Source organism: Punica granatum, chromosome 2, assembly GCF_007655135.1.
Source record: "Punica granatum isolate Tunisia-2019 chromosome 2, ASM765513v2, whole genome shotgun sequence".
Taxonomy (NCBI): Eukaryota; Viridiplantae; Streptophyta; class Magnoliopsida; order Myrtales; family Lythraceae; genus Punica; species Punica granatum.
This window is the reverse complement of record NC_045128.1, coordinates 2,236,889-2,252,262: the sequence shown is the minus strand read 5'-3', so window position 1 is coordinate 2,252,262 and position 15,374 is coordinate 2,236,889. Positions and strand designations below refer to the sequence as shown.

The window sequence follows — 15,374 nt, the reverse complement described above, 5'->3', positions numbered from 1 at the left end:
CGTTGAATAGGAAGAAGAAAAGCCTTCAGTTCTAGTAAGAGGGGGCACCATGCTTATTTTTTTACTTATGTTAAGGGTATAGTGTAAAAGTTTGAAAGTCGAGGGCAAGCCCAAAAATTCCCCGTTGTTCGAGGGGGCAAACTGCAATTATCTCTGATATGAAATTAAAGCCAAATACAAAATGGCTTGAGATATACTACGTATCGTACGATCATTTCAGATTTGAAAATTTTTTTGGATAAAGGCCGAATTGAAGTTATTAGGATCGAGCACCCAAAAGAAGTATTCGGGTCTTTGCTAGCAGTTGAATTGAGATTATCAGGTTGAGCACTTAAAAGAATTAATATTTTGGGCTTGATGGAAGACTGTGAGGCATTCCCCCACCCGATAGAGATTATGTAATAGAACAAAATTGCAACACTGCTTAGAAGTATATATAAAACCCGGCATATCATTTATTATAAGGATGTCTTCCAAATTACATATTGATCAGTACACTCACCATACTACACATCCTCAGACGACAAACTATAACATTTAAAACCAACAACAACGACCACTTCAAGTTCCTCCATTTGCCCTAACATCACCAATGGTGGCACTTGCTTGAGAAGTCATACCTACAACCAACAGACACACAAGTAACTAAAGACTCAAACAAACGAAAGACACGGCACACAATAATACGAACATAAACACGTTAATTAAGATGGGTTTTAAGTTTTGCCCTGATTATACTCCGAAAACATGAACACGAAATATATAACTAAGCTTTTGTGATGAAGTTTAATTGATTTTAGGCGAGGGTATGGCGACTCCTCATCATCTCCATTAAGTCCATCTCCTTCCTCACAGCCACCATACGAGCCATGCTGTCTCCGTCCTGATTATACAAAAGATACCCTATCCCGCACCCGCATTGCCACTCACCATTCCCATAGGCTGCCGGAGGTTGCTCCAAATCCAGGTTCCTTGCCTTCTTACCAGCAGCACGCTCCTTGCCATCATTTGCCGATTTGCCGTTCCTCTTATAGTTAGCCTTCTTCTTGACTACGTTGTCATTGTCTTTAAACAGCGATGGGGGGAAGAGGCTCCTGATGTAGTCCTCAAGGAGGGTGGACCCGCCCCTGATGCTCGAGCCAGGGAGCTTTGGGCGCCTCGTCGCCTGCCTCCTTTTGGTGGCGTTCCAGTGGTTCTTGATGGTGTTCTCAGTCCTCCCGGGCAGACGCTTTGTGATCTCGGCCCACTTGTTCCCAAGCTCCCTGTGAGCATCTATTAGGATCATGTCCTCCTCCTCGCTCCACATATCCTTCTGCAAAATGAACAAAGAACGATAGTATAAGAAATAGATAAACAATCGATAATATATTTTCATATGCTCTAGCTAGGGTTTTGAATATTAGTGTTTGATATTAGGTGATAATTATGGGGAAAGGGAAGAGAAGGGTTAGGGAAGGGAAGACGAGGCATAATTTAATTTCCTCATAATCATCGAAAACGGTTATAAAGGTAACTGCGGCCCTGCAGAAATTCCGCATCAAACGCGTCGACTAGTGCTTCTTAGGTAGTCTTTTAAATACGTTTCTGAAAGGTACTTTCCCTGCACGTCTAAGATGTCTAAGTGAAGGAAATCATCGTACATACGACATGTTAAACTCTTAGTTATAGTTTATGCACAATTTCATAGTGGAGCCATTATAATCTATTACAATTTGTTAAAGTGACAGACTATAACTAGTAGTCATGCCCAATCATGCGATAATTGACAACCAATTAATAGAGCGCGAGTTTGTATAGGAAAATGCATGAAATGGTAATTCCTATGTTGTTTTGAAAAGGTAACAGAGGTTGCAGGGGTTATATGCATCATGAGACACTCCTCGTTAAATGTATATTATTATGTTAAGTTCTTTTACTAAATGAATTAATAATAACAACTTAGAAGTGGAAAATATAAAACATTAAATATTTTTTTACTTTCCATTATCTGTCTTGTGTGATAATAATGAAAATATAATGGATGTTATGTGTTCGGCGAGAAAGTAATAGTATGAGACACGCGCTCTGTAGCGCGTCTTAGTTCTCTTTTATTTTCTTTTAAAGAATGCATAGAAACCCTCATTGAATATATCTTTTCAAAAGAAAAATGACGTCACACTTCTTTAAAACCACCGACACGCGTCATTAAAGATAATAATGCATTAATTTTCTCTTAAAACAAAAATTAAAAGCAAACAAAAATTGGAGAAGATGAATCCCCTCTATGCGAAGACACATCATGCATGTGAATCCATGAGAGGATGGCATGGATTATGTGAAGAGAACTGAGATGTTGAGACAAAATCAATGGAGTTTGTTGAAAGATAAATGCACAAACATCATTTATATGGACACATAGCTCTATTATTCTTATATATATATATATATATATATATTGCATGCATGAATATATATATATATATATATTGCATGCATGTACGATACTTATTTGCATATATCAACATAGATGATGGTTTTTGGATGTGGAAAGAAGAAATTATTTAATTGTGGAAATTGTTGAGAATAGATTTTGAACCCTTATGTCAGGCCTCAAATGGTTATGCCATCTCTCTCTGCACTGCTTCCCAACCCTCCCCTTCAACTTCTGTGCAATCTGCGACCATTTCTTCTCTCCATAACGCTCCACAAGCTCAATTAACAACCTGCATAATTGTTACAAAAAATATGGGAAAATAAAAACCAAAAAACCAACGGGCCAAATTATCAATATATAATTGATTGATTTTTAAAAAACATTCTTTCATTAAAAAGATATTGGGAAAATTCAAAGCAGATATATATGAAAGCAACGAAAACTTTAGTCGTTCCCTTTGCATAGTATCTTCATGTATTATAAAACCAACGACACTCTCAAAAATAGCACTACCTGTCTTCTTCAGGGTTCCACTGGCCTTTGACCATACAGGATTTTGGGGCTTGGGTGGACCCTTCGACAGCTTCTTCAATAGGCTGATCCGCCTCCTCCTCCTTCTCGTTGACATCAGCGAGACTCAAGTCCGAGGCGGCATCGTCATCTGGCTTCATGTTCAGATCACGGAAAGTGAATATATGATCCAGCGGAATCATGGGCTCATCACTATGGTGATGGTGAACATCATGATGATGCTTATGATCATGGTAATCATCAGCCGCTGCGTCACTCTCAGGCGTGACATAGGGAGGATTGAAGTTCAAGTCCGTCGGGAAGACCCCGTGGTGCTGATGAGGGTCATTGGGCTTTGCATGGTGATGGCGAGTTGAAAACGGATTGACATGATGCTGATGAGTCATGTCATCAGCAAGATGACCATGGCCCTCGCCATTTGCATCTTCCACCTGGTGATAGCCAGACGGAAACAGGTTGACATGATGGCGGTGAGAGTCACTGGCATGATGACCATGACCATTAGCTTCTTCCACCCTGTGATAGTCTGACAGAAATGGGTTGATAGGATGGTGATGAGTATCACTGGCACGATGACCACGGTTATGGCCATTGGTTTCTTCCACTTGATGAGATGGAAATGGATTGATGGGATGGTGGCGAGGGTCACCGGCATGATGACCATGATCCCAGCCATTGGCTTCATCCACCGGGTCACAGTGAGATGGAAATGGGTTGACGGGATGCTGATGAGCGTCACCGGCATGATGACCATGATCTTGGCCATGACCATGGGCATCTTCATGGCGATGAGGATCGAAAGATGAAAATGGGTGGACAAAAGGATTGTTGTTGTGACTAGGGGTGTTGCCAAGAGCAGGGAAGCCATTAGAATTGGAATTGCCCATTAGGTTTCGGGAATCCTGCTTCGGATTGCGCTCTATGATAATGTTGAAATAGTAAGGAAACTCGTCTCTGATGTTGGTATCAACAAAATCCATACAAGGGAAAGAGCAAGTAGAAAGGGAAAGAGAACTGTTAATTTGGTGCTTAAGCTGTATGAGAGATGAATTAGAGGGGCTGTGGATAGGGCTTTTATAGGGAAGGGAGGGGCCAAGTGATGGTGGGCCCATTCATGAAAATTACTATTTTGCCAGAATCTCACCAACCCTTCCAATCGATCACAACCATTGATTCTATGGACCTGTGTGGACTCGTGACAATCAACGGTAACTCTGAAAGCTAGTTGTTTACGTAATTGTTTTAACTATTATAGAGTTTCTCAATAGGTAAAAAATTAACTGCAATTTACGAAATACGGGTTCTGTGATTAACACTATAAGAAAACCTTCATCAACACTAATTTTGATTATGACATGTCATACCATGTGGAGTGATGCAGTTGGTAAATTAAATTATGATAGACAACGTCACCTGTAATCTAAAGGCTCTAAACCAGTTGTAAGCATTTCGTAGTTTGGGAAAGTTGGCATCAAGTTATATTGATCTCAGCCAAGTTGTTAATTAAGGACACTTCGTGATTTCACTAATTCTTACTTGATTATCGGCTTGTCTTAGTCATCAAATATTTCTAATGAGTTTTGATATTGTATGTAAAGTCTGTCCATATGATATGCAATTACTAATAATTACTATACCTTATGACTAAACTAATAGCATGACTTGATTACTAATTCAAATAAATAACTTATATTTTAACAATAGCTAGTTGCATGACCAAATTAGTGTGTTTGGTTTTAGAGTTGAGTTGAGTTTTGATTTTAATTGAGTTGTAATGATTGTTTTGTTGAATTATGAGAAAAATGGTGAAAAAATATTGAATAGTTGAGAAAATTTAATATTAAAAATTGAATTGAGTATAATGAAACTGTATGTGGATTTATGTATGGGCCCCACCTTTTTGACTTTGAATAATTGATTTTTATTGTGTAGTGATTAGAGTTCAAATTTTTAAATTTTTAAATTCGATTGCAAAACCAAACGGAGTTTTACAGTGTGTTTGGTTTTAGAGTTAAGTAGAATTGAATTTTGATTTTAATTTGGTTGTAATGATTGTGTTGTTGAATTATGAGAAAAAGTGTAAAAAAGTAATTAATAGTTAAGAGAATTTAGTATTAAAAAATTGAATAAAATGAAAAAAGTAATAATTGTGTTGTCAACTTTTGTTGTGTAGTGAGTAGAGTTAAAATTAGAGTTAAAATTTTAAAAACCGACCTTAAAACCAAACGGGCATGTTTTAGTACAGTGTAATGTATGATACTTTTATATATATATACGTAGCTTATGGAAATTGTATAAGATAACTAGTTCTCATGTGTTTATACCATGAGTTACTCTTTTTTTTCTGTTACAAGAGAGATCTATAAGCCTAGTACATGAAATAAAATCATAAATGATAGCAGTTGCTTAGATTAGTCAATTTAAAAATTTTCCATGATAGATTTTATTTTTCTATGATTGTTAATTATATGTTTATTTCCCTTTTCTAGGGAAAATCATATAGTTATTTTTTGTGTGGGCAATGGCTCTCCTTAAGTTTAGAGAGAGAGAGAGAGAGAGAGAGAATATGTAATGGTCATGGTTTTGATGCTAGCTGGTGCTGTGCTTTTCATGTGTAGTAAACGCTAAATATTATTTTTATTTTTTCTTTCAATCTTAATTTTTGCTAAAGAAAACCCAATAAAGGCTAATTTTAGGGAAGATATTTCTTACAAAAAATTAATAAAGATAAGAAAAGAAATAAATTCTTAATTTTGGACTTTTACTTGATGCTCATACTAACATATACCCCCATATATACAAATTATTATACTATAGGTCCATTGGTAATAGTCCCGAGTTAAAATCTAAAACTAGTTGATGAATGAACCGTTATAGTAAAGGGTAAATTGCATTAGTGGTCCAAAAAATTTTATAAATGTTTCAATATGGTATAAAAAGTTTTTTTTGCTTCTTGATGGTACAAAACGTTTCAAAGTTGTTTCAATATAGTATAAACTGTCATCTCGCCATTGACGCCGTTAAGCCGACGCTGATGGTGCAAAACCGATTTTTGTGGGACATTACATGATGGTGCAAAATATTTTGAAGTTGTAACTTAATAGTACAAAATGTTTTACGTAAATTACATAATGGTACAAAATTTACAGTCTTGTAAAGGACGGCTTGACGGCGTTAATGGCGAAATGACGGTTTGTACTATACTGAAACAACTTTGAAACATTTTGTACCATCAAGTAAAAAAAAAACTTTTTGTACCATATTGAAATATTTGTAAAACTTTTTGGACCACCAGTGCAATTTACCCTATAGTAAATACACTGTTTGCCCGCTTGGGGTAGGGCCTACCTGGCTACATTCATTTGGCTCGATCGATCTTACTCGATAATTTTGCTTTTGCTGCATGATATTATTGAGAAGAATATACATAATTTTTTTGTTCTTTCCGAGACACTTGGTGGTATTCCTAATATAAGGAGAAAATTTTAGATAATCCAATCTCAAATAATATAGTGAAGAAAAACCAATAAGAATCCTTTAATGAAGAATAATCGTGACAATTATGCGAGTGATTAGCACCAATACCCTAATTTCATGCAATTTGATTGGTACTTTCTTTGCTACATGACGAGGTAGGATCATCCAATATCTTCTTTAATATAAGGGGATCGACATTTTGGTTATAAATAAATTGGAAATAAATGCCAAACTACGGTTCAATTAAAATCGTACTTTATGTAACCTTCTAAACTATACATATATGGCAGTTATGCAATATTGCCATACATGTTTGCTGTCGTTATAATTTATCAAAAAGCCTATATCTGTTAGCATATATATAAACACGTTCTTGTTATTAATTAATTAACCGGTAAAAGAAAAATTTATTCTGTGAGAGTTTTATCCTTTAGCGGGTCAACCTTGACTTGACTAGATTAGCCGGAGCCCAATTAGACTTCCGGATATCAAGGTTTACACTTGAAAAAAATTAACCAGTAAAAGAAAATTCGGTTATTACTTATTAGATTACATGCTCTCTCATTTTCCGCTTAGTGAACTATATATATAATTCAAAAGAGAAAAAAAAAAAGGGTAAGTAAAAGTAAAATGTAATATCCAACCACTCTTTATTAAGTCTCTAGTTGGCATTTCAAAAATTAATTCTAAATCTCATTATTTACCTTCCATTTGTGCAAAATTAGGGAGGAAATTCAATTAGTGAATAAATTTTCATAGATTGACCTTGTTTGACTGGATACTAGTTTTTATATGTTTGAACTCTGGTGTGCATGGAGGACCACGGGTCATTATGTTGGACAACTAATCTTTATGGTAAGTGGTTTCATCTTCATTAAGACACATATATCCTTTTCTTTTTCTTTTTTTCTTTTTTGGTAACAAGACATAAATATTTTCAGATGGTATGTATACGCGGAGGACGAGCACATTTGGCACACATTCATAGGGCAATACATGTTTTCTTTTTTTCCTTTTTTGAAATACATGGGGCAAAGCTGAATAATACGTGTATTTTGGGACCACATGAAATTCCCCTTTCCAGCCAAATTATTCTTGTCGGATCGAGTTTCTGATTTTCTTCGTCACAAAGATTATTCGAAAAAAGTGGCATGATTTCTTTTACATCGAGAGATGTTTTCACTGTCAAGAGCATGATAGATAGGTTCATCGGTTTCGGATTTATAAAGGGTTTGAAACAAAGGGAATCATTTTTCCAGTTCAGACAAACACTTAATTTTCAGACAATAAAATATAATAGTGCATTGCATCGCGATAAGTTATTTAGTAATTTTACATTACCTCATGGAGTGAGAAAACATTAAGAGAATTACAATGTAAGAATAAATCCGTTCATTAATACGTGTAATAAATAATAAATTTGAATAATATATAATATAATATTTAATTGAATTTGTTTTTAATATTGAGAGAAAAATTTAAAATTTCTGGCTTTTTTTTTCCTTGTTTTCTTGTTTTGTTTGTATCCAGGGGAAGAAATGTCGGCGAAAGGAAGTTTGTCCTTCGCGTAACAGAAAAACAACGAAGGAAGCCTTCCCCTCCACTTCCTCGTTCCTATTCCCTCCCCCCTCCCCTCAAACCCAAAAAAAAAAAAAAACAAATTAAATGACGGTCGTTTGAAAAAATATTGAATAAGTAATACACAATTAACAAGTTGTATATAACTGTATCCCGAACGATAAGTGTCTCACTACACAACTCTCTTTTTTTTATTGGACATATGTCATTCAAAAGTGTAATTTTACATAATCAGGTATCATTCAGAAATTCAATTTTACATAATCAGTTAATTGTATATTACTCATCCAATATTTTCTCCGATCGTTTTGGGGTGACGATATGGATGGAAACCCCACCTCACTGAGGGCGTGTTTGGCGCCCCTCCCTCCCTCTCTCTCCGGGCATTGAATTAACTGCCGCGGTGCTGCCAGCCTTGCTTGTATTTTGTTTTGTTTCATAACTGAACATTATTGCACTCCTTGATTTGCTTCCCCACCAAGACTAAATGAGACTCGTCAATTAACTCCAAAAATCCAATCAATGAGTCAAGATAGGCACTGGTTCATGATATACATGCAGAGATTGGACATGGATATGGATTGAATGGAGTCTCGAGGATCACGCCTTGATCCCGGTCCGGGAGATCAAACATCTAAAAATATATCTCAAAACATTAAGCAGCGGGGGACTACGATCATGGATGGCTAAGTACTGGACATAAATACTAAACCATCATATAAATTCAGATCCGGTCATTTTCCAGTTACATATATAGATGCCTAAGCACACATCCTTCCAGAGTCTTCTCTCGCTGCTTCGGTATATATGCTACTACTACTGACAGTTCATGATAGCCTCCGAGAGGTCGGCAAAAAATTCCACTTCCGCTTCATGTCCCTTAGTTCTTAAGCCCTTCCAGTTAAAGAGGGAAGACAAAATCAACACTTCCTAAACTGTCCTCCCCGACTTCACAACTACAAACAGCTACGACACCCAAAAAATAAAAATAAAAGGCCTGCATCAGTTTTCTGATAAGAGAGAGGATCTCCACCTATGCGTCTGCCCGGATCATGCCTTCCTCTTCATCTTCCCCATAAAAAGATGCCTTGGGTCCACCAGTAGCCCTTTCATCTCGCCCCATCGACTCGCTCCACCTTCTTCCACCAGCCGGAGAGCCAGACCTCCTGGGCTCCCTTGACGACTTCTCAGAGTTGGAGGAAGTGCGCTGCTGCTTCTCCATCATTAACTGATGGAAGCTGCGCACAGGGGAACGGTTCCGATCAAACCTCTCAGGGCTCCTGCTGCGGCTTCTGCTGCGGCTACGGTCACGATTATGCCAGCTTCCTCCATAGCCTGGTCCCTTTACAGCTGGGCTTCGGCTTCTGCTCCGATACCCATTGGAGTCACCGCCATACCTGTACAAATAGGAACATCACGTAAATAAAGATGAATTAATTAAGTAAAAAGTCTAGCACCAATCTTACAAGACATATAACTGAAGTGTGGAAATAAGCAAGCAGTCTCAGATGATGTACCTATCACGAGTATCGCTGCCATACCCACGCCCACCATCTCTTCCACCATAAGATCCCCTTCCACCATAACCTGAGTCTCCACGTCCACCGCGACCCCCACCACCATTGTCAGAGTTACCCCAACGCCTAAACCTGCCCCCACCTCCACCACCGCGAGAAGCCAAGCTACGGATCTCTGCAGGGACCTTTTGATTAGCACCTTCGAGAATCTTGATGAGATCCGATGCATATTTTGCATCCTGCTCGCCAAAGAATGTGTACGCCACTCCACTAGCACCTGCTCTCCCTGTCCTCCCAATCCGATGGACATAGTCCTCCACTCCCGTAGGGAAGTCATAGTTGACAACAGCCCTGCCACAGATTCCAACAAATTGTAATAACATAACAATTGCGTTAAGATATAAGTATTTAAACCACTGGATAGGGCAAAAATAAAAAACTAGCACTCAGTCCGCAATCAAACTACGACAAGCAGGTTGCCAAGCAAATGTAAAGACCACATAACTGCTAGCTTCTAAGCCAAAGAGAACATAAACTAGCATCGTTCAACCAACCAGACATACGACCACACAACAGATCCATAACCCTTGGAGGAAATAGGAGGAACATTCTTTCCTATATAAGATTGCTGAACCCTTTCAAGTTCACAAAGCTATGGCAGGGTATGATCACGGTACATCAAAAATGAACACATTTTGGATGCAGTTACTTGCAGAGAAATGAATAATGTGCTTTTCTAGAAAAGTATGCCAGTGTGTTCACATGATTTTCAGCTTTTAAAATGCCGAACATGAATCCTCACCTGACATCTTTAATATCCAGTCCTCGAGCTGCAACATCAGTAGCAACAAGCACCGGAGACCTCCCACTCTTGAATTGGCTCAACACACTATCCCTCTCACTCTGAGACTTGTCCCCATGGATAGCAGCAGCTCCAAAATATCGGTTAAGATTGCGGGCAAGCTGATCACACATTTTTTTAGTTGAACAGAAGATAATTATCTTGGATCCTGGTTCCTGAGACCGCAGTATTTGCTCCAACCGTCTATGCTTCTCAAGAGGAGGCAAGACCTCCACATGCTGCATGCCATCAAATCAAACGTTAAAGATGAAAAAAAAGTGTAAATCCAGTATTAGCACAATGATGATCATTTGTTATACATCAAGAAATAAGCACTTCGAAGATTAGACCAGCTAGATGGTTCAAAAGGCTGAACGACCAGCTTGCGAGCTCCTTAAATTTTTTTACAACTGAGTGGCGAATTCTGGCATGGTACTGCCCTTTCTTATCACATAACTATTGCACTGCTTTCTAAAGTAACTTTGTATGACTATGCAATAGAGAAGTCAAAATATGGGAACTCTCTAGGGACTTCAAAAATCAAGAGGCAATAAATCCCAACTCTTAGTCTGATTTGAAATGTTAATTAAAGTTATAAAGCATACTTTCCATTCTCAATTAAGTCCAAGATTTTTAATTAAGCTTGGAATTTCAACTCAGTTTGTGGATAAAAACTTGATGCTAAAAGAAAATCAGAGAGGTAGACAATACTGAATAGGCTGTTTAATAAATTTTGAGAATATAGTTTAAGGCTCAAACATCAGAGATGAACCGATTGAGCAGCAACTTACCCTCCACACCATCTCATTGAATGGTACTATTCTAAAAACACGATACTATATGACTAGACGTATATCGACAAAAGAGAATTTTCTACCTGTGTGATAGCCTTGTTTGCAACAAGCTCATCAACATTACCAATGTTGACCTGAACAGGATTAACAAGGAGATCTGCAGCAATCTTTCGGACCTCCTTAGGCCAAGTTGCAGTGTACATGAGGGTCTGGCGGCGAGAAGGGACCTCCTTTACAATCTTCCTAATCTGAGGCTCAAAGCCCATGTCCAGCATGCGATCAGCTTCATCGAGCACAAGGTATGACACTTGCATGAGGCTGATCCTCCTCATCTCCAGGATATCATTCAAACGGCCAGGTGTGGCAACCACAACATCTACTCCTCTGTCTAGATCTCTCAACTGAGGACCCTTTGGTGCTCCTCCGTAGAGGCACTAGAAAAAAATAAATAATTATCAGGCCAAAGCAATCATGCATCAGCTTGATTAATCCACAGGTAAAACAGAAAAATAAGCTAATCGCTACCAACATTAGGTACTCCACGAAACAAATCGAACACCAAAAGTGCCTTCAAATTTTAAAAAACACCATCTCCACAAAAGTCTACTTCCTAATTTATGTTAGTTTTGCACTAGAACTCTAGCCATCACATAACAATCAATTTCAAATCATTGTCATTAATATCTTGATTCTTCTCTTATATGCTGTGCCTCGATGGCAAACCCCCTCAAGTACAGCAATAAGTACCAAGCAAATTCAAATACACAAAATGATCAATTTAACACAGAAACGCCAAGGTGAAATGATTTACCGTGCAAGAAATTTTGGATGATTTTCCAAATTTAACAGCTTCATCTTGAATCTGGGTTGCCAATTCCCTAGTTGGTGACAGCACCAGCACAGTTGGACCCATCCGTGGATCAGTATGCCGTTGCTTCAGATGGATAAAGCCTGGTATTAAGTACCCCAATGTCTTCCCTGAACCAGTTTTAGCAATGGCTACAATATCCCGACCTTGTAGAGCAATGGGCCATGATTGAGCCTGAATTGGAGTTGGGGCAGAGAACCCAGCAGCCTGTGCCTGTGTGCAAAGGAAAAAAAACCCAGCAGCTCCTATGAGCAGTTGTACGGGGCTTCATTATTTCATTTTGGTTTTCTTTTTCGCGATTATCGCAGAATGGCTAACACCAGAAGAAGCACCATCCCCCATGTGCAGCGGGGTGCTTGCAGAAGCAAGCAAGAACAGGAGGAAGCCACTTCTTCTGTTCGGACCAAGTGGCAGGCAATCATCACCAACGGCAGTCCTGGCCACGAACTAGGTAACTCGGAAAGCCCTTTCCAGGAATTGGTCCACCATTAAAGGGCACTCCGAATATACGCAAGCCCCCGGAAAGAGGGCAGCACAGCGTACGACATTAGCTCCTCCCAGGAGCAAATATCGCATCTGCGACAAAAAAAAAGTACATACGGTAGAAGAATCAACATGAGCCAAAAACTAAGGTTTGGACTCAAGCAGTTAGATAAATACTTGGTATACAAGGTCCAGAACTCCCAAATGGTGAGAAGATGAACTAATTGAGAGCAGAATCTTGAATGAGATGGAATGTAATGATATTACCTCCCTGAGAATCTCAGAAGGGAAATTTGTATCTTCAAATGACATCAGAGGTGGCGGCACTTTATCACCCTAAAAGATTAATAATAACTAACAATCAGAGACCTCATTTCTGAATAAAAACAAAAAAAGAAACAAGTTATAACTATCAGTTCCACGTAAAACAAAGTATCAGTTCCAGGACATTGAGCAGGAAAAAGTACAAAAGAGCGAGAAATTACCACATAACCAAAATTAACAAGGGCCCAGAGCGAGTTGTAGTGAAGGTATTTATCTTCTTTTTAAATGAACTTAGAAAATTAGAAAGATAATTCATACTAGTGCAGGGCAGCTTATGCATACTCACGTGAACTATAATTTCATGACGCCGCCGGTATGCATCTGCTGATACACTGCTTCCTGTGTTCGATGCACCATAACCACCAGGAACTATACCTTTTACAGTATTTTGAGAGTTGGTAGTTGCAGCTCTAGCATTCTGTTGCAATTGTATTTTAAAAAACAGTTACCATAAGAAACGCACTAAACTTAAGCAAAAGAAACTTTTAACAACAAAATAAAAATTGTAGAAAGGATCAAACCATCTTAAAAAGCCCAATGACCAGAAAGCCATCACTAGAAAGACCATGTACAAGACAAGAGCCTATACCTGGTTACTCCTAGATCCATCATCAGACCCGGATCCACCACTGCTACCCCTTCCATGCCTGTCATCACCCCTTTCAGGACTATAGCCACGCCTTTGCCCTTCCAAGGACCGCTGCACCTGAATTGACGAACTCAAAGGCGCTGAAGAAGGTTTGTGGGGGGCTGCACTGGGCCTCTCGTACTGAGTAACGTTGGTCTCTGGATTCCAAAAGTAGAGATAACCAGTTTTACCATCCACAAGACCTCTCCATGGTTTGGGAAGCGTCGGGTCTTCTGGAGCATAGCGCGGACCAGAAGAAGAAACAGTTGCAGTAGCCATCCTTTAAGAATGAATCTGCAGCCAGGCAAAGTTCAGGGCAACGGATAAGCAAAGCATGTTACACATAAAACGCATGCACGGAAGTATTACAACAATATCAGAGGACAAGCTGCAATACCTACAATATTCATTCATTTTCCAAAAAGTCCAACATTTCGTGACATAAACAAGGTTACAGCGTTAAAGACAACCATGCCAAGGGTTAATCAAAACAAATGAAAATAACATTATCAAAAGACTAAAGAATCCGGTTGAACAGGAAATCAAGCTCAAAAGACGTTCTACTCCTCCAAAAGAGGTTTCAACTTGACTTTTTCATATCCTACCATGTTTCCCCGGATATATCTTCCGAACAGACAAGAAAGGCGGCTGATAGTTTCAGCCTAAAAAAGTCATGACATTTCAAAACCTAATTCAGCTGGAAATCGACCAAACAGCAACAGTTGTCGCTCATCTAAGACAGGTTCCGCAGCAAATACACAAAATCCCGTCATGAAAACCGCGTCGTCAGAATACCCAACGCATGACAACGAAAAGCCAACACAACCAACCTCGGGAGCTCAGAAACGCGTTTACAAGCGCAAGCACAACAGTTGTCGCTCATATAAGACAGGTTCCGCAGCAAATACACAAAATCCCGTCATGAAAACCGCGTCGTCAGATTACCCAACGCATGACAACGAAAAGCCAACACAACCAACCTCGGGAGCTCAGAATCGCGTTTACAAGCGCAAGCACAACAAATTCGACCAAGACAAAGCAATTGCACAGGCATGAATCCTACAGACCAGGGGATTGACGAGGCCTGAGGCGGGTGAGACCGCACCTTCTGCTCAGATCTAAGGGGGATTCCGATTCCAGCACAATCAGAGAATACATGCGAACGAAGGGAAGCGAGAGAGATGCTGACGACCATACCTGGCAACAGCGAAGTGAGCAACGCGCAGAGCGGACGGAAGGGGGGGGAGAGAGAGAGAGAGAGAGAAGGGAAGATGGGAGAGGCGAGTGACGTCACGCGCTCGGCAGTTTCGCCTCCCTTTCTTCTTCTTCCTCTCCCTCTCACAAAAGGAACGACGCCTCCGAAAAATCAGACGCGCAGCGCAACCGAGGAGAGAGAGAGAAGCCGGGGCAAGTATTGCCGTTATATTTATAGGATCGCGGGGACGAATAGCGAAGCCACATGATCGATTGGCTGGTTCCACCGTGGTTAGGTCCGCATTTAACCGTGGTTCTAAATGAATGTTCTTCCACTCCGACCTTCTTTTATTTTTATTTTTATTTTTTTCGGCTTTTGCTATTCAGAAATTATTTATGACAAATAAAATTTGGGTTTGGAGCGCTTTACACAACCCTAAAAAAATTTATGCGAATTTACAAAGTGCTGACTTTTCTAGGATGAAGAATCAATCTTTACTGTATGGGTTGGCCGTGAATTTTGACTTTTCAATTCGGACATATATGCATGAAAAATAAAAGCTTGCATTAATTCTTTTGGAAAAAAAAAAGGATGAAAAATGATTTACGAACAAATCAGCATGACATTATTTCTTTCTATTTCAAGTAACCTTTTCAAATTTCAAAGAAGCAAGTCCTTAGCACAATTAATCACAAGAAACAAAAATGAGAGATAGGCATCTAGAT

The 15,374-nt window shown here is 39.1% G+C and overlaps 2 protein-coding genes across 3 annotated transcripts; both read right to left on the bottom strand.

The window, feature by feature from the left end:
• Positions 1-431: 431 nt before the first annotated feature.
• On the bottom strand, positions 432-3,977 carry LOC116194982 (transcription factor MYB98-like). 2 transcript variants are annotated; one of them, XM_031523926.1, is made up of 4 exons: positions 2,927-3,977; positions 2,576-2,702; positions 931-1,312; positions 432-620 (listed from the first exon to the last, which is right to left on the bottom strand). In XM_031523926.1, exons 1-4 carry the CDS (start codon positions 3,922-3,924, stop codon positions 562-564), a joined length of 1,566 nt encoding a protein of 521 aa, XP_031379786.1. In that variant the 5' UTR covers positions 3,925-3,977; the 3' UTR covers positions 432-561. The 2 variants fall into 2 exon arrangements, with proteins under 2 accessions (XP_031379786.1, XP_031379785.1); XM_031523925.1 differs by having other exon boundaries at positions 432-1,312.
• Positions 3,978-8,690: 4,713 nt separating this feature from the next.
• Positions 8,691-14,856, bottom strand: LOC116195509 (DEAD-box ATP-dependent RNA helicase 14). The gene is made up of 9 exons (XM_031524745.1): positions 14,652-14,856; positions 13,416-13,748; positions 13,113-13,244; positions 12,770-12,838; positions 11,963-12,232; positions 11,235-11,585; positions 10,319-10,596; positions 9,517-9,867; positions 8,691-9,396 (listed from the first exon to the last, which is right to left on the bottom strand). Exons 2-9 carry the CDS (start codon positions 13,731-13,733, stop codon positions 9,033-9,035), a joined length of 2,133 nt encoding a protein of 710 aa, XP_031380605.1. The 5' UTR covers positions 13,734-13,748; positions 14,652-14,856; the 3' UTR covers positions 8,691-9,032.
• Positions 14,857-15,374: the final 518 nt, after the last annotated feature.

Bases quoted from the DNA above. Each gene is read 5' to 3' on its own strand.
- LOC116194982 (XM_031523925.1), bottom strand. From the start codon at position 3,924: ATGGATTTTGTTGATACCAACATCAGAGACGAGTTTCCTTACTATTTC. The intron at 2,703-2,926 runs GTAGTGCTATTT...ACAATTATGCAG, and splicing joins TGGAACCCTGAAGAAGACAG to GTTGTTAATTGAGCTTGTGG. The intron at 1,313-2,575 runs GTTCAAAATCTA...TTCATTTTGCAG, and splicing joins ATTTGAGGCCTGACATAAGG to AAGGATATGTGGAGCGAGGA.
- LOC116195509 (XM_031524745.1), bottom strand. From the start codon at position 13,733: ATGGCTACTGCAACTGTTTCTTCTTCTGGTCCGCGCTATGCTCCAGAA. The intron at 12,839-13,112 runs GTGAGTATGCAT...TTAATCTTTTAG, and splicing joins GTCATGAAATTATAGTTCAC to GGTGATAAAGTGCCGCCACC. The intron at 12,233-12,769 runs GTAATATCATTA...CTTTGCACACAG, and splicing joins CTTCTGAGATTCTCAGGGAG to GCACAGGCTGCTGGGTTCTC.